Consider the following 23926-nt stretch of genomic DNA (forward strand, 5'->3'; position numbering starts at 1 on the left):
AACTATGTGAATTGTTAGGTTTAAATATTTGCACTAAGAGGCTTAAATAATCGCACTATACGAATAAAAATCATGCACTACAAGTTATTATGAAAAAAAAAAAGTGAATTCTATGCAATTTCATTTGATATAGCCAAAAGAATGTGCACTTGTAGGCACAAAATTGTGCTTTCTATGGCACAAAAATGTGCACTATAAGCATAAAACTAACCTAAAACATGGTTAGAAGTGAACTTAAAGACTTAATAGCGTGCACTGTTAGGTAAGAACATGTGCACTACTAGGCATAAAAATGTGCATTACACGAGCTAAAATTATGCACTACCTTCATAGAACTATATTCTAATATAGACAATGTATCAAAACAATTAACATAAACATTGGTCCACAAATATGTCAAACACCTATACAACAAAAACACCATTTTTCAACAGTCACACGAACATCGATCACCAAATATCTCAACAGTCACATGAAACAAACAGCAATTGTCAACAACTCATTCCTTCTTGAAGAACTTTATTGCTTTGTCCTTGTTTTCATTCCGAAGTTCATTGATTTGGGCAGACAGTATCGCATTAGTGTATTTGACACAAAGCCGTTCTAGCTGGCTTCGATTGCCCATCTCAAGTCCACAATCCCAATCTTAGGCTAGAGTCCCCATGAAGGTTTCCATGTGCCGCATCACATATGCACCACAATCCTCCTTGTTTTCGTTATCTCTCCATGTCATTTTAATCCTTGTTATTTGAAACGATCAGATTTTGCCTCCAAACTCTCACTCTTCAAGTAGTTCATGACCATATTTTTCTGCCACATAATGGTTAGGTTAGCAAATCATATTTAATCCAAAAAAAAAACTTTTTTACTACATAAAATGTTTTTAAATACTCACCAAATCAGAAGGCACTTTTCCATATTTCTGATCAGTTGACACAGCCTTTGATGAATTATCAATAATATCAATTCTTTGATTTTTGATATTGAATCATATCACATATGAATGCTCCGAAGCAATCACAGGAAAAACATATGCATTTGGACAATCGAATCAATATATTAATATATGTTTAGATAACTTATATACCATAAGCTAGACCTATACATTACCAAATCAAGGACAGGGAGTTTAATGTGTGCGACGCGCTGAAGCTCGATGAAGCCTTCCTTTAAAACTCTCTAACCTGACCTCATCATCCCCTTGGGGGTCCACCACAATGTAGGACTGCATTATTCAAATATTATTAATAGCTGCATAAATACTCTTCACTTAATAACCTATTTTGTTTTATTGACTTACACATGGATATGTTGTAACAAAAAACCTAGAAGGAGAATTTGGATCTCTAAATCTTTCTAGGTCATTCAATATGATTAACCATACATCTATCACAGATGCAGTAACATATGCATGGTCCTTCAATGACAACAACTCCAGCCTCATCAACATTGTTGCTCCAAATTTGAAAACATACTCTTCACTCCATTTCTAAAATTAAACATGTTAGATATATAAACATTTTCAAAAGATGGTTACTAAAGTGAACTTAAAAATTGAACAACATGCACTATTAGGTATGAAAATATGCACTACTAGGCACAAAAATGTGCACTACACAGAGTAAAAATTATGCACTACATTCATAAGACTAGATTATGATATATAGCCAGTGTATCGAAATAATGTAATGTTAACAAACATAAAAACTTATCAACACATCTTACTTGTCAGCATTTAGATTCTACATAATCCATTCTTGATACACCTTCTCAGTAGCTGTCAAGAATTGAGCTACATTTATCTGCCGAACCATATAAGGAGATCTCAATGAAATAGTAATCTTACGGCTCCTTCTTTCTCCTTCTAACATATTAGTATCTTGGTTCTCAATTGTTTGGATCTCAGGTGCCTTGCCATCGTCATCCAGCATGATTCATTTGCCCTTATTCAACAAAGACCCTTCCCCTACCTGAACATCTACCCTTTCTTCTCTTTCACCACCTCCACAACCTCTCTCATCCACCACAACATCTTTCTCACTAACCATCTAAACTCCATCAACTCTCTCCTCCACCACAACATCTTTCTCACAAACCATCTCAACCCCACCACCTCTCTCCTCCAACGCAACACCTTTCTCACAAAGTTCCCTTTGTTCTTCTTCTTGATGTTCACTGCTTGGACTAACCGCTTGAGGGAATGTTGCTCTAACGTCCTGGTATTGACTAGATATATTAACCACATTATCACAAGTTGCTTCTACACCAAGTGGTGGTGTTAGACCAAGACTAAAGCTTGGCATATCACCCACCTTTCTCAAGTACTCTTCCCTCCTCAAAATGGCTTCGTCCATAGCAGCAATATTGTCTGGATTGCACCAAAACGAATCCTGGCTGCTAGATGCTTCAACGTCACTTGTAGTGCATGATTTTTACTCGTATAGTGCACATATTTAAGCTTAATAGTGCAAACATTTAAACCTAACAGTTCACATAGTTTATCCTTAGAGTTCAAGGTATTAACCATGTTTTAGGTTAGTTTTATTCTTATAGTGTACATTTTTGTGCCATAGAGAGCACAATTTTATACTTACAAGTGCACATTCTTATGGCTATATCAAATGAAATTGCATAGAACTCACATTTTTTTCATAATAACTTGTAGTGCATGATTTTTACTCGTATAGTGCACATATTTAAGCCTAATAGTGCAAACATTTAAACCTAACAGTAAAATATTCAATCATCTTTTTAAAATGTTGTAATTCATACTGTTTGGCCTTACAAAATATGAAAATGGCCAATCCTCTTCATATGTTAATTCCCTTCTAAATGTACAGTTCCTACTATCATGTCGGTTGTCATTTTCTAAGTAAACATCACACATATGACATTTTCTTAAACCTTTTTTTGATGCATCCATTGCTAACTTCTTTTTTGTCAAACCTTCTGACCCTCAGGACGCTTTCTCTTTCCCTCTCAGTTGGCATCCGAGCTTTTATCGCTTGGATGGAAAGCCCGACTTGGTGGCGAGCTCGCCCTTAGAAACCGTCGTAGTGGCGATGAAGGGCCAGCTTGTCCCGGTCGATACATGGTCCGACCTAAAGTTTTTAGGTTGAGCTCTTATATCCATTCTTTCTCATCTCGGTTCCTTGTAAACTTACTAACGCTTTATCTATTTCTTTTCCAACCGATAGCGACTGCGACGAGCTTATTAGTCGGAAGACTCTCCGTTCTTCCGCTAGAGGTGAGGACGAGAACGACTCTTCGGACGACGAAGATGAAGAACTGGAAGGTGTTGTTGAAATCTCTTCTTTAGATTCCGAGGTCTCAACTGCTCATATGGAAGCACACCACGCTGCCCTCCGAGCCAGCCACAAGGGCAAAGCTACCGCCGCCGAAAAGGGGAAAGGTAAGGCTGCTGATGTAGTCCCCTCTGATCCGACCCTTGCTGCACGTCTCCCTTCGGCCGGTGTGATCATCGGGGCCAGCCCCACTGCTATTGCTCTGGCCGTCGCTCCCTATCGCGCTAACGAACGTCGGGCTCTAAGGGAGCTTTCGACTCATCCTTCCCAACCACTGCCAAGAGGATGAGGTGTCCCTCTGACGCCATCCCCGAAGATGGTTCTGCTGCGGCCAAAACCTTCATTTTCCGCCGCTTGGAGCAGATGATCACTACTCCCGACCTGCAATCTCTAGAGGGCGCCAGCCCGACCTCTCTCTTCCAATTAGTTCCTTACCACAGCTTTCAGGTAATCCTTCTCATACTTCTCTTTTATCGTTTCTTGGGTCTATTTATACTTTATCATTTTCTCAGGCATAGCTTTTTCATGCTGGCTTTAGTAACGCCATTAAGGGCCTAGCCAAAGATTTCGAGCTTCTGAAATTCGCGAAGGCAGCTCATTCTAAGGAATTGAAGAATTCTAAGGCTGATATGGCTAAGTTGAGCGCCAGTCTTGATGAGGCGCAGGAGAGCTTTGGGAGGCTAACTGAAGAGCTGAAGTCGGCCCGGGAGGATGTGCTAAAGGAGTTCAAGGTGGACATGAATTTTGGTCCACATTGCAAGGTGGACCCATGTCCATAGCATAATTTGCCAATTAGATTATGTTTTTAATGAATATTATTAAATAACTTTTATATTGTTTTATTTTTATATTTTGAATTTCTAATATACATCTACATAGATACGTACACTGAGGAAATAAAAAAAAAATTATGTACCTGTAACGAAAAAGATCATCTTCTACTTGGATCAACTCATATTTTCGGTATGAAAATTTTCCAACTATACCTAAACCTTCATTAAAAAAAATACAGGAAGTAAATTACGATTTTATTTTTTTTTAGATATAAATCAAATTTTAAATACTAACATAAAATTCGAACCTGGATAGATAAAAATACATATTATTAATAAAATTACAATTTATATATAACATAAGGAAGATCTATAAAGAAGTCACTTATCTCGGACGGATCTACACGAGCGAAGTCAATCTGAAAGAGTCGTGGTGAAGCTGATATGAATAATGGCATTAATCTGCTTCATTCTCCAGTTTTCGTCAAGACTCAAGATGATCTAGAAGAGTGCAGAAGAAGTTGATTTCTCCTACTTCTGGGACATCAATGGTGGCATTCATCACATTTCTGCAGTAATTTTCAATTACCCACCCAGACTGTATGTATGTATATTTGTGATTATACCCACACCGGCCACACGTACAGATTGCATAGCTCAATCAAGAATTACCTGAAATCGGATTCGTCAAAGATTTTTTAGACTTTACAGCTCTTAATCGGCCATTTGAAGAGGATACCATTTCCGTAATCAGAAAATACCGTACAAGGTTAGTTGATTTTATGTAGATAATTTAACAAATAAATTTATTTAATTACTAATATAATAATTTGAATATATGTATATTTAATTATTTTCATAAATAATAAGCTAGTATTAATATTTATTAACGAAAAAATTATATTTTTTTGTTCTTAGTTATATCTGTGGTACAGACTTAGTCCTAGAGTTATATGTGATGACAATTTTAGTACTTGAATGACCAAATCAGTTTCTTTATTAAGTGACTAATTGGTAGTAAAAATAATCCATGAGGGATTAGAATTATCACTTCGTGCATAACTTAGGGGTTAAAGGTCGACGCGAGCTCTGCCCGTTGCTGGATGATTCATGATAACTCGACGGATCGCATGGTCATGGTCACACATAATTCATAGACTAAGTTTGTACCACGAGTATAATTGAAGAACCAAAAAGGGGTAAAAATTATATTAAAGATTAATTTCAGTGCAAAAATAGATTACATATTTTTAGAAATAAGGGGTGAAAATTGTATTAAGATTAGTTGTAGGGGGGAAAGGATTTAAATCATACTGAAGGGCTGAAAATAATAATACTGTTGAGAGTGGGATTTGAACCCACGCCCTTTCGGACCAGAACCTTAATCTGGCGCCTTAGACCAACTCGGCCATCTCAACTTGTTGTTAATTTATTTTATGGAATTCTATTTTACCTTTAATAAAGCATGAATCATTAGGGTGTTTGACAAACACAACCTAAGAAGCATTAAGAATTTAGACCGCTCGCTCGTCTTCCCGTTGCTAAGCTTCCTCGCCGGCGAATCGATGGGTGAGCGGAGCAGGATGGATTTACCGTCGTCGCAGCTGATCCCCGGCCTCCCAAACGACGTCGCTATACAGTGCCTGGCTCGGGTCCCTCGTATATACCACCCCATCCTCTCTCTAGTCTGCAAGTCATGGAGGTTCACTACGCGTTCACCTGCGCTCTTCGCCACTCGATCCCATCTCCGCACCACCCAGACCTTCCTCTACCTCAACCTCCGCATCAACTCCGCTTCCCACTGGTTCACTTTCCTCCCCCGCCCCAATTCCTCCTCCAATACCACAAACCCTGTTCTTCTCCCGCCCATCCCTTCAAGGCCCATCGGCGCCGCTTATGCGGTTTTGGGTCATAAAATCTACGTACTCGGTGGATCTATCAACGATATTCCTTCCAACCACGTCTGGGTTTTCGATTGCTGGTTTAATTGTTGGGAAGTGGGGCCAAGAATGAAGATTAGCAGGGAGTTCGCCGCTGCCGGAGTGGTGGGTGGGAGGATTTACGTCATGGGTGGCTGCGTTGTTGATAACTGGGTTCGATCCATGAACTGGGCTGAGGTTTTTGACCCGGTTTCCGGGTCGTGGTCAGCTTTGCCTAGCCAGATTGAGGTCCGGGACAAATGGATGCATGCCAGCACAGTAATGGATGGTAGAGTGTATGCAATGGCGGATAGGGGCGGGGTGGTGTACGATGTGGGGCTGGGCACTGGGGGACTGTCCCAAAGCGGTTAGATTTGGGGTGGAGGGGGCGGGCCGCGGTGGTGGGTGGGGTGCTGTATTGTTATGATTATTTGGGCAAAATTAGGGGATATGATGTGAAACAAGATGTGTGGAAGGAGCTCAAGGGAGTGGAGAATAGGTTGCCAAGGTTCTTGTGTGGTGCAACGATGGTGAACTTTGATGAGAGATTGTGTGTGGTGTGGGAAGGCAAGGGTAGCAGTAAGGAGGTTCAGATAATGTGTGCAGAGATTGAGGTTAGGAAGGATGAAAATGGGGATTTAAGTGGGACCCTTATATGGTCCGACGCAATTCATGTTGTTCCAAATGGTGCCTCCATCGTGCATTGTATGGCTGTTGACATTTGATATTGTCATCTCTACTTCACCACTTCACCCATGCTGTATGGTAAGTAATGTTATTGCGTTCTTTCAAGCTTTGTTCAAGTGTTTATTACTTATACCCGTAATCTCATTTTGTGTTCCCGTAATTTCATTTTGTGTTAGCTTAGCAGAAGTTGTATAAGTATTTTCTTTTTGGTATTACTGAAAGCTTTGAGTTCTTTATATTTAGCTTAGCTGCTGAAAATTCAAGCTGTGATCTATCATATCTCATGATTATGTATATTATGTGGCATTACTAATACTGTCCATCTAATTTAGTTAACACTATCTGAAGATGGTATATATATGCTATTCATATATTCGTTGAATTGGAGAGTCCATGATGGCTATGTGCTCTGGCAATAATTACAATGCTTCATAGCCTCAGGTTTTATCTTCTTCTTGATATGATGGTCATGAAAGTGTTGTTTTATAGCTTCTTTTAGTTCAATCGATTAGAATCAAGGACTGAGATGCTGGGCTGCTGCTGCTTAGTCTTTGACTGAGCTTGGTGAAAAACTAAACTATTTGAGGATTGATTTGGCTTAGCTTATTCATGAGTTAACTTGGGTTGATCAAATATTTGGAATCTAGAGTAGTTCGGTACTACTTTCTGTTTCCATACAGGGTGCAGTGTGGCCATGTAAAAGAATTGCCTTTGGTATCTAGAATTTGATTCTCTTCCGGTATGGTTTAGGAGCAAGCTTTCTCATACACCATGGCTGAAGTGGTGAAGTTAACACTATCTGAAGATGGTATATATGCTATTCATATATTCGTTGAATTGGAGAGTCCAAGATAACAGTTTTCGGGATTGTTGGTTGCATGGATGACTGTACTAGGAAGATTGAGCAGAAAAATGACCGGCAGTTGGGCGGGAGAGACATTTACAGAATCCAGGATATGGAAAATCCAATCATGGTGTATCAATATAAGCAAGATTTGTGAATTTCGAATTCCAACTTTAGAGGATAATGTACCATTTTGAGTGAGGTTGGGAAATATTACCCATGGTCAAACATTCTAACCCAAAAAAAAAAAAAAGAATTAAAATTCTTGGCATACAAATGCATACTAAACTGGACACACTATTCGTTTATCAGAACAAACTGAAATTTTTTCCCTTTTTTTTTTCTTCAATTGGTGGTTACAAACAATTTCTATTTTGTTTGTTCTGGGATTTTTATACCATTATCAAGGAATGGGTGTGTTGTCATGTTTTTTGGTAAATGGCTTCTGATGCATCTGCCAATATTTGCAGAATCAATCAATTGCATCTGTAAGACACCATGCAGAGTCATGGGGTGTGAAGCTTGTACCTTGCGCAGATGGTAAAATTATTCAAATTGTGAAAGATGTCTGTGCAAGGATATTTCTTCAGCAGTGCGAGTGCAAGTGCGTGCCCTCGAGGAGAATGGTATATCACCTGCCTCCCCTCCCCTCAAAAGGCAAAAGGTTCAAGGCTTTTGCTCCCTTCCCTTCTTAAATGAAGCAGTATGGTGATACCTTTCTTTAGTTATGTTAATGCGGGCAGGTAGCGAGGCCTATTCTGTCAATAATTTTTTTATGACACCTAAACTCTTTTCATATCTGTTTCTATTTTGATTGTACAAGAGTTATCAGGAGATAACATTCCCCACTATCTATATGATAAACTGTTGAAATGTATTTTAGTCTTTGTTTCATTAATTGGAATTCATATCCTTCAAGCCACTATTAGGATCTAATATTTGTGTCAATGGGAGATAGTGAAGAATGAAAGGGAAGAAGGGAAACTTTTATCATTTGAAGTTGTGGATATATAAATTGAACAGTGCCATTGATGGTATGCTGATCTGTTGTGTGTTTGGAGGCTTGGAGCATGCATCAAGTGTGTCTATGCCTCATCAACATCTTTTCTACAAATGAGATGATAGATTTATGGATTATATAGGGTCTATTTGGTAAAGCTTATACCTTATTTTGAACTACAAATCTGTTTGGTAAAATATATGGAGAGTTTAAAATGATAACTTATTTTGAATAGCTTTTTATCTTATAAAAATGATACCATCTCCCCTTCATTAATTTTTTTTTTTTTTGAAAACTATCCTTCATTAATTAAAATCACAATATCTTAGTTTTTTTTTTAGGTGATCCCAAAAACTAGATTTGTTTCTCCTGTTCTAATTAAGCTCTTGTGAATGTTCTTCACAAGGTTCTCAAGGACATCACTCGACAGCCTCTCGAACTCAATCCAATCGCATCTCTTTTTGGTATCACTCGACGGCCACTTGAACTCAATCCAATCACATTTCTTTATGATCGCATGCTTAGCAAGAGTATCAGTCATGGTATTATGCTAGAGGAATATCAAAAATCCTAATATCTTAGTTTATCATTTTGTCTTTTTATACTTATCAAATAATTTAAGGGAAATGATCAAATAAGCCCTTAAACATTAACCAAAAGTGCAATTAAGTCCTCCAACATTTATTTTAAAAAAAAAAAAAACCTCAGTTAGACACTCAAACTTATCATTTTGATAAATTTAAACCCAAATGACGGGTTGTTCACCCGAAACAACCAATCATTAATTTTTCGACGGCTATCAAACTCCATGCTATCCGCGTATAGTATATGTTCGTCTTTAACGGAGAAGACGATCGTGCAATGGTCTTTTGGGCGGTGGAGAACAATCGACAGTAGCGACGGTCGTCTTAAACGGAGAAGACGTCTGTAAACTTCTGTTCATCTTCTCCACTACGAACAAAAGTTTGCTCGTCTTCTCACGGAGAAGACGACTACACTGTCGTCTTCTCCACTGGAGAAGACGACCTCTGTTCGTCTTCTCCGGTTGGAGAAGACGGGCAGATGTTGAGTGCCGATAGCATGAAGAAGTTCGACAGCAGCCGGCAATAGTCTTTTCAGCGGTGGAGAACGATCGGCGGTGGTCCTTCTGGCGAAGGTGATCGTAAATTGAGCTTTTTGAGCGGTGAATAACCGATAACCTATTGGTTACCGATAAATATGATTTATTTTAACAAGTTTGAGTGTTTAATTGATTTTTTTTTAATGTTGGAGGGCTTAATTGCACTTTTAAGTAATGTTTGGAGGCTAATTTGACCCTTTTCAACACTTTAATTTCATTTACTTAACTTTTAATTTATCAACTTTCAGCTATGTGTGCCAAACAGTCATAGGCTATAAAATCGGAAGTTACGTTTTGAAGGGAACGCCACAAAGCATTATTCTTCAATTTGGACAGCAAAACTCTGATGCATTACAATGTGAAGAGATCATACCTATATTGAATTTGTTCACTTGTAATTATACTCGTGGACTTGCTAGAGAATGCAATTTATTTAGGTAATGGTGTGTAGAATTCTGCCATTGTCACAAGCTAAGGCTCACAAAACTTGTACTCAACACAAACAAGTCAAACATCATGGCAGTATGGCACTCATAACTTATTGAGCAAAATGTTACACAAATCTACAACATTTGATGAAGGTACGTTTGAAGTCTTTGCAAACAACTATTCATATTACATGTGGTTGAAAAAAAAAAAAAACCAGAAGCAGAGGAGCTACCACCCAATTGGAAGTAACGTTATCAGATTGAAGAGCATTGACCAAAATGCATGTATATGATGGAGCTCAATGCACTTCTCTACTTTCTTTCTTCAACAAGTTTCCAATTTGTACAAGTGCCTGGACGTGAGTGGGACCAAGTTAGCTGTGCAAATACTTATTGCTGTCTATGTATCGATTTAGCATGTAAAAAATGCTAGAAATCACATTCACATGTGCGCTGATAAATGCAGAAAATTGCAAGAAAAGATTGGATATACATAGAAATAAAAGAGAGAGAGACAAGGAGACGGACCTCAATGGCAATCTCCGTAGGAGTGATAGTGCAAACATCAATGCAACCGCTTTTTGCAGCAATATCTAAAAAAGCTTACACCGTTATTCTCAAGACATTTTGGAACATTAAAAAAAAAGTATGATTGGAACTAAAATATTAAGAGGCCAAGAACTGGAGGAAAAAGAAAGCAGAACACAATGATTGCATACTTTCTAGGCAAACCCTAGCTTTGGCATTGGCATATGCATCCTCCCTTTCGTCCAGAAGTGTCGACAAACGTTTGAGAGTCTATATGAGTAAAAAAGAAAAAAAGCATCCCAACAAAGCAAGTATTAGTATTTCTACTATCTTTCTCAACATTCATAATCAAATTAGAAATTTAGAGCCATTTCCAGATGTGCAATTTTAGGGTTAAGTTGTAAACCTTGGCATAAATGTCCCCAGATTCATTATGTAATAGGGGCCGGGAATGAGTTCCAACTGCTGAAATTCTCCTAGCTAAGGCATCCACAGGCACATCTAACCAGACACTAATGCCCTTGTGCATATATCTCCTGCATGAATTCCAGAAAACATCACCAGCTAATGGCATGGCAGACAAAGAATTTGATTATATAAATACTAAAAGCAAGACTTTGTATTTGATGCTTAAATGCTTATACCAGTTAATGGGTCGAACAACCACACCCCCACCAGTGGAAACAACAACCTCAGGCATCAAAGAAAGCTTGCGCAAGACCTCTGTCTAAAATGCACAAGTAGAAGACATAATTATTCAGTATAAGGAATAAGAAAGATAAGCTGATAAGAACTAAACCATTTGACATTGAGCAGCATTTGTTTCATCATCTGTGTACATCCAATAAGGCAACCCTTATTTAAGTTTTAAGCTATATATTTTGTGGAAAACAATCACCCACTACTATAAGTCTATAAGTGCCCTTGTATTTATATGGTCCAAGCTTCCACTACACTTTATTCCATCAGATAGCCTTATTTTGCCACATGGCTACTGCACACCACTGTGTACAAGGAAGTGAGAGTGGTACACAACAATTTCAATCCCTTCACCATTGTGCAGGGAAAGTTTAGATTACACTATTGTTTAGGAGATATCTAAAGAGCAAAGCATGCAACACTTCCACATACAAGAGAAGAATGATGAAGAAGATACAAGGAGAAAAGATTTCTGCTGTTACTAAGTTACTTACCTCATTATCTCTAAAGAAGCCCTCCCCGTGTAGCTTAAAGATTTCAGCAACACTTGTTCCACCAACAGCTTGCTCTATAAGTGTATAAGTGTATCACTGAAGTATTCACAAGGTAAAATAATTCATATTCATTAGATAACAACATAGTAAGGATAGTTGTGTCTCGTTTAAACACAAAAGCATGTGTACCCAAGTTCATATTTTCCTATTATCACTGATTTACATATAAGTCACAATAAATATCAATAATAACCTAGATTAAAAAAGACTATAGAGATTAACCAGTCAAAAAATGCATAGCCAAGTGCCTCTGCAATAATTCTGCCAACGGTTGTTTTGCCAGAGCCCATCATTCCTGACATTTAATATGCATATTAGAAAGTTGAATCAAATTTAGACCTTAAGAGCTATTTATAGAAAATACTGGTAACAAAGCTCACCAACAAGATATATGCATCGCCCGCTTAGGTACGGTTCAATCTCTTCTGACTTACTCTGCAACAGAAATAACTGGGTAAGATGATGTGTAAAGCTGTTTAAAACAAGGTAAAAAAATTTCCTTTAAAATATTCAGAATTGTAATGTTGATGCCCATAAACTGCTATGAACAACTATAGCAATCAAAATGGATTACAGTATTTTTGTCTGAGACACAACAAGATACTAACAAGAAAATGGTTACCTTCAAAACTTGAACTTCATCAAGGGATGGTAGAGAGTTTTCAGATTCCATAATAGAAGCTGCAAAGAAAAATTAGAATACATTAAAAAAAATAAAATAAAAAATAAAAACATGAAATGAGATCATGCAAGTATGATGTTAGTTTTCCATTTGGATTTCTTTGAGGCATGCCAGCACTATTTGAGTTATTTGCATTTGTACATAAATTATGTGTGTCTTCATGTACATTCAATATGTCCAGTTCATTCTTCAAAACTGGTAGTGTTGGGTTTCGGACCTGGTAGCATAATATAAAACCCATAAAAGACTTTGGTTTATTTCATTAATACAATGAGGATAATAATAACAGGGCTACTAGGGAACTCTTAAAAGTGAAGGCAATCAGCTTTTGTGAATCTAGCAACAGAGAATCCGTTAACATTGTACAATTGGTACAAATGATCTCGGTGCTGTGATGAAGTAATTGCTTTAAGAAATACTGAGTATACAATTGGGAGACAAAATGCTATATCATAGTACAGAGAGAACTACCTTGAGAATTCTAAGAAGAACATGAAGCCGTCAGCAAACATGGTCTGTGCCAACTCTTGGCTTTTATAGGTGGAAAGTGACAGGAAATTAACATCTGACTTCTCTGATGTTTGGTCTGACACTTGGAAAAACTCAGCGAGCCATTGGACTTTGGCAGTCTATTTTCTGAACTAATCCATGGGGAGAGTTGCAAACTCCTTGCAATTTTTGCCTCCATAAATCCTGCTTCTCCAACTCCTCTCAATTGATCAATAACCTTAATTCGTCACTATACTGTCTCTGCAAATACAGAAATCCAATTAAACACCTCATTCATTGCACAGAAATCCCTCGAGACTTATCATTTTCACATTTATCATTTTGTTGGCATTTAATACAAGTAGAGCTGTCAATACGGGCTCACGGGGCGGGCCAAAGCCCGGCGGGCCGCGGGCCTAAACGGGCGGGCTAAAAAAAGCCCGCTCCTTGGCGGGCTTAAGTTTTGCTGGCCCGCCCCGCCTTTGGCCCACAGGCTAGGCGGACCCCCGCTATTTTTTTTTATAATAATTTTTTCCCTTATTCTTATATATTAAGACTGTTAAGAGTATAAAAATAATATCTACACTGCAAGATTTAAAAAATACACAAACTGTTTCTTAATCTTACAATGCAAAACATAAAACTATAAAAGTAAATTCAGGTTAACATAGATTTCGCACCCAACCATCCTACAAACCTTCTTCAACTACAACTCTCCAAGTTCATTATAGTGATAGACATATTCCTACACAACCATCTCTGAAAATTATTTTACAAAATGATGGATAAAAATACAGGTGGATAAAGTGTAAGGAAAACTACAATCCACTCACATTTAGTTTAGTATTGATGTTGGAATCTGCAGAAAACACAGTTCATTTAGATGTGAATAAGAAGCCAAATTGGCAAAATGTCATCCTACATCCCAAAATTTGATTGCTCAGAATCAGATCCACAAAATGAATATAGAGAATCAGATCTACAAACTGATTGTGCTGGTTCACGCTGGGCGCTGCAGCCGAGAGGGGTCGTTGACTCGCTAGTTCACGTCGGACGCTGAGCGCTCGCTGACCGGCGACCGATGACTTGGAGGCGAGACCGGCGAGAGTGGAGAGGTGGGTGGCGTGCCTGGCGTCTGCCTTTGCCTCTGTCGTCTGGTAGGCGAGAGTGGGAGACTTGGAGGCGAGACCGGCGATCGACGAAGAGAAGGTTCGGTAGCGGCTGGAGTTTGAGCGGAGAGGGAGAGGACTGGAGAATGGAGGAAGCGGCTTTGGTGGTGAACTTTATGACTAGCAGACTGGGGTTATTTCTTATTACTATTATATATTTATATATATAATAATAATAATAATAATATATAACATAATATATTTTTTTCTTTTTTTTTTTAATAATTGGCGGGTAGCCCGCGGCCCGCTAGGCCCGCCCCGCCAAGCCCGCGGGCTTAGGTAGGGTGGGCTTCTATTTTCAAAACCCACCCCCTACCTAAGTAGGGGGCGGGGCGAGCCGGCCCGGCGGGCAAAGCCCGTTTTGACGGTTCTAAATACAAGTAATAATAAGATAAATACTTATAAATAAATTAATTTATAGATCCCATTAAGTATAGGTTCCACTAATAACCCAACACACTCAATAATGAATAACCCAAAAGAAAAATAAATAAATAAGATACCAAAATAAAGAAAACCCACAAATTAATACTTCCATCTAAACTAACAGATCAGAAACAAAACAAATAATTCAGTGTGAATATCTAGGCAGAAAACAGAGTATTATTTTAAGTTTGGATGTGTAAGTGAAGGATGTCATAATAATGAGGCATTGAGCAATTCATGAATATCAGTGCTAATTGCTAGAGGGCTACATTCACAGAGTGTTTTTGGTATATTTAACAATACACTGTTAAGGGGAAATACAGATTCATACACACTTTATAGTGTCCATGTTCATGGAAAACTATTTCCAATGAAACAAAGTCAACAATTAAATAAAAGTAATTAAATTACAAATCAAGAAAATAAATATATTTACCTGTGCAACTGGCTGACTACTAACGGAGTGAAGGTGGAAGGGGCCGGACGAACTGCAAACTGGCCGTGGGTCGTCTGCTCTGCCGACCGTGGACAGACTCGTTGCTCTGCTCTGCGACTGGACTGGATGGACTCACTGGTCTGCTATCGCCTACTCTGCTCGTTGACTGCTGCGTCGATTCTGTGGATTGTGAAGATTGAAGCTGGGAAGAGTGAAGGCGGAAGGGGGTTTAGTCTAGGGATGTAAACGAGCTGAGCCGACCCGAACTTGGGGTGGCTCAAGCTTGAGATCAATTAGGAACAAGGAAGCTCGAGCTCGAGCTTGGCTCGCCATATTTTCGAGCAGCTCGAGCTCGGCAAAAGTGTTGGAAAAAATATATTTGGCCATCTAGCTCAATCACATACAAATCAATACACAGCTATGTTGAATTGATTTTATTATTATTTTGAAAGAAAGAATGCAAGGAACCAAGGACCACAAGGAAACTAAACAGGAAAAGAATTTTAGTGGCAATATGAAAAGGAAAATAGCCAAATAGGCTCTCCAAATTGCTCCAGAAGCCGCTGCATCACTTTCACTGCTTTTTGTGCATTTTTTACACTAAAAAGCCCCTTAATGAGTTTGGAACATAGAATCACACTTAATACAGAGTTTCGTCATACTTCCCTGCTCCACAAGACCTATTTAGCCTTCTCGTAATATCAATTTCTTTGGAATCGTGTAACTGTATTAGGGAAGGAAGCCTTATAATATGTGGCAGGCTCAAGTTTAGTGGAAAAAAGAGGCGGTCAAGTGAAGAGCTTATAAGAAAACGAAATTGCAGGGCTTCTTGGCGTTCAAAGTTCACAGAGAGACAAATATCATTGAACAAAATCTAAGAGAAGAAATAAAGCACCTGCCATTCATGTGAAGGAAGCGGAAGGAGACGAAGCCACGGTACAGATATACTAAACCCAAACCATTTTTAGGGTTATATGCTTGAAATCTTCCACCATTAATGAAGACATAAGGGTTATATGCTTGAAATCTTCCACCATTAATGAAGACATAGTTACATAGGAGCCCAAACAATGCTAGAACTAATAGAAGACTAATCATCGAAAGCATAATTCAGAAGAAGTAAACCAGTTCAACATCCTACCAGCTAAGGATATTCAGGGATTTGGGAAATAATTAGGATTTAGGGCAAAGGGTATAACGAACCAGAAAAGAAGAGCTGCTAATTCACTTGAAAAATTGAAATTAACAACAAATACCTATAATTTACCATTCAAAGTTCAAACACGGAGAACATCATTGTACAACAACAATTTAAAAATGGGGAAACAAGATTTGTGAAGATTACCTTTTAAATTTGGCTTAAGATTAACAACAGAGTAGTGCCTTAGTCGAACTCGTCGTTCGTCGTCGAAAATACGCAGGGGAGAGCGGGTTTGGTGACTTTGGTCTGCAATGGAGTCTGGAGATTGTGGAGGTAGGTAGGTGTGTTTCACGCTTCAAATTTTGTTACATTTATATGAAACAGAAATTTTAGTTGGTGCTTGGTGGTAGTGGGTGTATCAGAGAAAAAGTTGTTGGATCAACACTAAGGGTGTGTTTGGTTGGTGGGTTTAGGCATAGGGAATGGGTATGAAAGTGATTGCTTGTGTTTGGTTGATAGGTTTTGTGAATGCTACTATGGGTTTGGAATACCCCATTAATGAGAAAACCCATACCCTTATTAAATAAGGGTTTCATCTCCCTTCCTCCTTTCTTCCTCAACTATTAATAATCATTCCCATTCCACCTAACTACCAAACATGCTAAATACTTTCACCAAAACCCATTACCATTACCAAGTATTTGATACCCATTCCGATTCCGATTCCCATGTGCGAACCAAACGCACCCTAAGTATTTTTCAGCATTCTTGTTTTTTTTTTATCAGCATTCTTAAATAAAGTTGTTTTTTTAAAGAGAAATAATGAATTCCTTAAAAAAAGAGAGAGAGAGAGAGAAATAATGAATACTAACAACCTTTTTTTTTTATCAAAAAATAATCTATATATATATATATATATATATATATATATATATATATATATATATATATATATATATATANATATATATATATATATATATATATATATATATATATATATATATATATATATATATATATATATATATAAACAAAATTCTCAAAAACGAAATCCTATTTCCCGCCCAAAATATTGTACATTAAAACAATTAAAACAATAAAATAATATTAATAGTACAATAATATTAAATCACGAAATCCTTAATTTGTTGTCTGTTTTTGATATTATAATATTATTTTGTAACATCCATACTATTATTTTGAAACCTTTATTATATTATATATTATATATTTTCATATATTTTATACGTATAGATTAGAATATATTTTGAAATGGCATTTAAAAATTAAGAAAAATATATTCAAATCTATATGTATAAAATATATTATTTTATATTAAAAGAACGAAAAAAATGTAAAAAAAAAATCTCCAGATCGGGGAAAAAAGGCATGAAGCACGTGTTACTATGAAAGATATACATATTTATATTTATAATAATAATAATAATAATAATAATAATAATAATAATAAAAAAGAACGAAAAAAATGTAAAAAAAAAGTCTCCAGATCGGTGAAAAAAGGCATGAAGCACGTGTTACTATGAAAGATATACATATTTATAATAATAATAATAATAATAATAATAATAATAATAATAATAATAATAATAATAATAATCGGAACAAATTATAATTTATACGTAGGATTACAAATTTCATTTAGAATTAATAATTAAAAATGTTAAGTAATTAATTATACTTTCCTTTTGAAAAATTAACAAATTTATAATTCTCACCATTTCTACCTATAAGTACAATGGATTGTTGATTTTGAAAATCATAATTCTTCAATTTGCACTGTCTGTCTCTTCTTCCCGTTATATTGGCGGCTCTCTTATTTTCTTCTTCCCCCGCCCTGTAAATAGAATGGATTGGTGTTGCATCCATTATCATATCGATTATAATATCATTTTACAATATCGATTTTATGATAACTATTATTTGTTGAAGCACAAGATTAGATTGCGTTTGTTTTAATACTTTGACATTAATCTCCGTGTTTATACTTCGATTTATGTATGTGTAAGCAATATTTGTCGCAGTATGAACACATGGTGTTGATGGAGTTACTAAACAATGGTCATCTAGAGCCGAAGATGAAGATATGCAAAGGAGTCGGTGACGACCATAAGAAATGAGGGGTTTGAATGGTGATGTTTTTTGAATTCAGTAAAAATTTAGCACACTTTTTAATTGTAAAATCCAATGTTTCCTTAGAACATTTATGTATTTGGTTTTGAAGTAATTATTAATTTTTTTTATCAATTTACCTTACGATATTGTATGGCATATATATATATATATATATATATATATGCTTTCCTCCCCATTTTCTTCTTCTTTTTAACATTTTTTTTTATCATTTTTATTAATACCTAATAATAATTACCATAAATACTTATTGATAAATGTAAATTTATATTAGATAATTATATTAATTATTATTAATTATTAAAGAAAATATAATTTATGTGTACTATCTTAATTATATCTTAATTATAAAAATTCTACCTAATAATTTTAATATTACAAGGGACACAATAAATATCGTAAATAATGTTTAATAACTGTCAATCTGCATTAGGCAATAAAAACTAATACTTAATTATTAAGTGAATTTCAAATCATTTTGTACAATAGAAACATTATTTTTTAATTATTTTGGTTTGATAATATTATTTCTTATTCATAAAAAGTTAAATCAATACTTTTAGTACTACGGATGTGACTAATGATTATCTTAATTATTAAGGATATGTATTTAGCTTAGTAATAAAAAGACTTAAAATATATGAATTATAGTAGCATGGTAATCAATTAGTAAGACAATTATATGAATTATAGTAGCATGGTAATCAATTAGTAAGACAATTATATGAATTATAGTAGCATGGTAATCAATTAGTAAGACAATTATATTAATTATAGTAGCATGGTAATCAATTAGTAAGACAATTATATTAGGTATAGTAGCATGGTAATCAATTAGTAAGACAATTATATTAGGAAATCTAATTAATAATTTACTTTTTAAATTATATCATCTTTTTAATTATGAATATTTTCCTAAAGTATATACACAAATTATACTAATAAATATAGAGTTAAAAGTGTGTATATAAAAACAATATCCTCCTCCCAAATTTTCCCACCCAAACTTAGTGGCATTTTAATAAAATCATTTATTTTATTCTTTTATTATTTTATTAATTATCCATATATATATTTATTCATAAAATCGGTCAATTGCTAAGAACATACCAATTTCATTCACCTATAATTGATTAATTATCCATATATATTTATGGTAATATGGTAATATTGTTAATATTAATTGGTGATATATTCATAATTTATACTATATATTCCTAAACATATATATTATTCTTAATCAAATCAAATCATGTTTTGTTATGTTTAAGATATTGCATTATCTACCCTTCATACCTATTAATTATTTAATTATCGTTTAAAAATTAGAAAAAATATATTCTAATCTATATGTATAAAATATATTATTTTATATTACTATATTATAATTATAATATTATAATATTATTTTGTAACATCCATATTATTATTTTGTAACCTCCATCATATTATAATATTATAATATATTTTAATATATTTTATACGTATAGATTAGAATATATTTTGAAATGACATTTAAAAATTAGGAAAAATATATTCGAATCTATATGTATAAAATACATAAATACATAAGTTACATGAACACTGCAGAAGGTCGAACATATTTAATATATAATAATAATATTTTTTGTATATACGAATTGATATTCATGTTAACGAAAAATAATTAATTTAGTGTAATTGACTAATAATAATTGCCTAATAATTATTATGGTAATTAAGCTAAATATTGATCATTCAATTTATTTTTATACTCTATAATAATTAAAGTTAAATTATTTCTCATTTTTCCATATTTATTTTTGTAATAATATAATTACTTAAGTTATACGGAGTATTAAATATTGATCTTTTAAAGATAATTGTAAACAAACAAGTAATATATTATTCAATTAATTGAGTGATACTTTTGCACTAATCTTATAATAAAATAAATCTACATGTTCAATATTAGATTTTTTAAAATAATTTTATCTTTAATTTTATTATCTAAATAAATAATAAAAAAATTTATCAGTGAATCGCACGGGTAATTGGACAATTATTTGCTCTAATTCAAGCAAAGAAAACATCAAAAAACATAATCAATCCAACCAATTTCATCAATTGCGCTATATAATATTTGATGTTATAATTTATATAATTGTATATCGATCCAAATATTCTTAAAGTATTATAACAAATTTATTCCGTGCAACGCACGGGCAAAAATACTAGTAATAATAAAGTTGTTAGCATTCATTATTTTTTTTTTTGAGTACTACTGACTATGTTACAATGTAGTATCTGTTCATAGCTACTTTCTCAACCTACTGAAACACAACGAGTCAACAGTTGCCTCCACTGAGTATTCATTATTTCTCTTTATCTCTTTTTCTTTTTTTAAAAGGAATTTATTATTTCTCTTTTAATACACTTAAATAAAGAACATTTTACTTTTGATCCAATAACTATTGAGATATTGTTACTATTGGAGCACTATTGTAAAACAAGAAGTTCCATGATCACATTAGGACTGACATTGTCCTTACAATAAAATCACTAATAACTCCTAGTGCTCATCTTGCAATTAAGTATTCAAAACATCCTTTAATATCTTTGATTTATAAATTTATGAGATAAACCAATGTGTGTTTTTCATAAACCATTTGGTATTGACTCCTTTTGATCTCTATGATGTTAAATTCCAAACTAGTTATGTTTGTTTTACCTCCACTGCCTTATGGAGGATAATAAAAGTATGTTTTAAGTAGGTGTGGTTAAGGAATATTAGATATGTTATATAAATATTTAACTCACACAAATTATGGAAGAGTCACGAGATCATTGTATAAAATGTTAACTTATAGTTACTCTGATGGAGATTACATTTACTCGGATCAATCCTGAAGAATTGGACTTAAAATCCTGAAAATTGGGTCTTAAAAGGACTAAGAGTTGTATTTTTTGCAACATATGAATATATACATACCATGTACTCTTTTCCTCACTAGATTTTTCCCACAGGGTTTTTCTAGTGTGGTTTTTAACGAGGCATGAGTATGATATATTAAATGTCAATCGGAAAAGTAGCAAATAAATACTTCAATAGAAAAACTCTAAAATCCTGATGATCATACCTAAAGGTAGGGACTATGCCTTGAAGGCTATGGTTGTACTCTTTTTTCTCTTAACTAAGTTTTTTCCTATAGGGTTTTCTTAAGTTAAAGTTTTTAATGAGACAACTAATACAATATATGATTTTACAAATAGAGTCATTTCCATTTTTTGTTCTACTGTTATTGAGGCATTGCCAATTTTAGTCCACTTCATTCATTTTTGCCATATTGCAGCCAGTCTTATTTAGTCTTTGCCACTTTTAGTCCACTGTTAAAATTTTCGTCAAATTGCCATCCAAAATATGAGTATTTTTTTTTTATCTTTTCATGCTTTGGTCATCTCCTTGACCATTTGCAGTGGTTTTCTTTACACATTTTTATCCATTGAAGAGGTCCAACGAAAGCCATGTGAGCCACATTACAAAGCCATGGCTTCCGCCGGACCTCTTCATTAGATGAAAATCAGTAAGGAAAACCACTACAAAGAATAAAGGAGATGATCAAAGCATGAAAAGATCAAAATACCCCTGTTTTGGATGGTTATTTGACGAAAATTTTAACGGTGGACAAAAAGTGGCAAGGACTAAATAAGACTGGCCGTAATGTGGTAAAAATTAATGTAGTGGACTAAAATTGGCAATGCCCCAATAACCATAGGGCCAAAAATGGAAATCATGTACTCTTTTCTTCAATTAGGTTTTTCCGTGTGGTTTTCCTAATAATATTTTTTTCAACGAGACATGAATGTATTTTTATATATTTTCTTGTCTACGTTTTTCATACAGGGTTTTCCTAGCAAGGTTTTGACGAGGCATTGTTATGGACAAATAATGTCCAAGGGGGAGTGTTATAAATATAAATTAATGTGGACATTATTTCTGTTGTAACGGACGTAACGATCTAGTAATTAAGCATGTCATTATTGTATCCGTTATATTTGTATTATATATATGTTGTACTTCATTTGTAAGTGTTGTTGTTGATCTAATGAAATGAGACTCTCTTTACCCCTATTTTTCTATCTCTTCTTTCTCTCTACATAGCAATTCACTGGTTAAGAATTAACAGGCCAACGGGCACAACTAACCAATTATAACACAGGGAAACTTTTGCATTGATGAGGAAAAACAAATAATATTTTTGTTTCCTTCAGTTTTTAAATTAATAATTAAAATAATTTTTATATATAAATTGACATTATGGCACTATATTTAAGGAAAACTTGAAAGTAACTTGTAAAAAGTGCTATTTGCACAATTTTTAAATTTTTAATTGTCAAATTGCATATTTTTTTTGTTCAATTGTTCAATTGCATAATGTATAAAAATTTAGTGACCTATTTGACACTTTTTCCAATTTTTTATTGTTTGATTTAGTCCAAACCCAATTCATATTTTAAACAGTTAAATGTAATAAGTCTAAATTAACTAAATTTGTTTTCTCAATTTTAGAGTATTATATATAGTTTTAAATTTGATGTTTTGATTTCATTTTTAAAAATGATACTACTATACTACTAATAAGAGCCACTAATGTTAGACTCCTATCTGGAACTAAAAAAATGTTGGTGTAATAATCTGCTATAACATATTGTACTTTGTGTTCTTCTTATTGTGCAACCTCCAATTAAATTTCTAATATATCCTAATCCTTTATAATTTTACCAAATTCTTTCCGTTAAATATAACAGAAGTTTAACATTAAATTCTTTAGGTAATTTGTTTCTTTATTGCAGTTTTCAAACAAATTGGCAATATTATAGAATACAATTATGTATAGATTCCTAACTTAAAATTAGAATATTGAAGTCGTAATAGGATTCTATAATACAAGTTTGTATAGATTCCTAACTAAACCATTATTCTACTTAAAACAACAGTATATAAACCTCCCATTCTCGCTGATATTCACCCAAAACTAAACCTAACATATTCTACAACACACCATTTCTATAGGTACTAGTTACCACACGCGCATTGCGCGATTAAACCAATGCCCAATGCGTATTTTTAAATTAATGTTCCTTAATTGGTTAAAGTATAGTCATATAATAATGAGAGAAAAAAATATTAAATTAATAAAAATAAAAGAAATAGCCTCGATGCTTGTATATTTTAATAAAACATAACGAAATTGTAAATAGATAAATTGCAACTAAAGTAAGTAAAAACAAATAAACCACTTACATGGGAGTAAATCGCGTGTCATTATTGTCACTTGTTTGGACACCGGTCCGACCATTTAAAATCCATGTGTAATTGTATTTGTGATCAAGTACTTTATAGTTCGTCCGGACAGGTTTAACAATGATATTTGAGATGATGTACCATTTGTTGATTTGTAAAGTGATATCATACATTCCAATGTCATTATCAAACACTATTGATTGAACCCGAGTTCCTTGCATTTAGATATAGCATTTACAATAATGTTGGTGGTGAATGAAAGCATCTTCATAATAATAATAATACTAA

At 34.3% G+C, this 23926-nt stretch overlaps 1 protein-coding gene, 1 non-coding gene and 1 pseudogene across 2 annotated transcripts; 1 reads left to right on the forward strand and 2 right to left on the reverse strand.

Moving 5' to 3' along the window:
• Positions 1-5415: 5415 nt before the first annotated feature.
• TRNAL-AAG lies at positions 5416-5496 on the reverse strand. The gene has a single exon. It is a non-coding gene; the product is annotated as a tRNA-Leu (tRNA).
• A 96-nt stretch (positions 5497-5592) lies between these two features.
• On the forward strand, positions 5593-8450 carry LOC116014121 (F-box/kelch-repeat protein SKIP6-like). The gene is given in 3 exon segments (XM_031254123.1): positions 5593-6334; positions 6337-6762; positions 7999-8450. Coding segments are annotated over 2 exon segments (1077 nt in total). The 5' UTR covers positions 5593-5643; the 3' UTR covers positions 6723-6762; positions 7999-8450.
• A 1712-nt stretch (positions 8451-10162) lies between these two features.
• Positions 10163-14321, reverse strand: LOC116012363 (annotated as a pseudogene).
• Positions 14322-23926: the final 9605 nt, after the last annotated feature.

This window comes from Ipomoea triloba, chromosome 3 (assembly GCF_003576645.1).
Source record: "Ipomoea triloba cultivar NCNSP0323 chromosome 3, ASM357664v1".
Taxonomy (NCBI): Eukaryota; Viridiplantae; Streptophyta; class Magnoliopsida; order Solanales; family Convolvulaceae; genus Ipomoea; species Ipomoea triloba.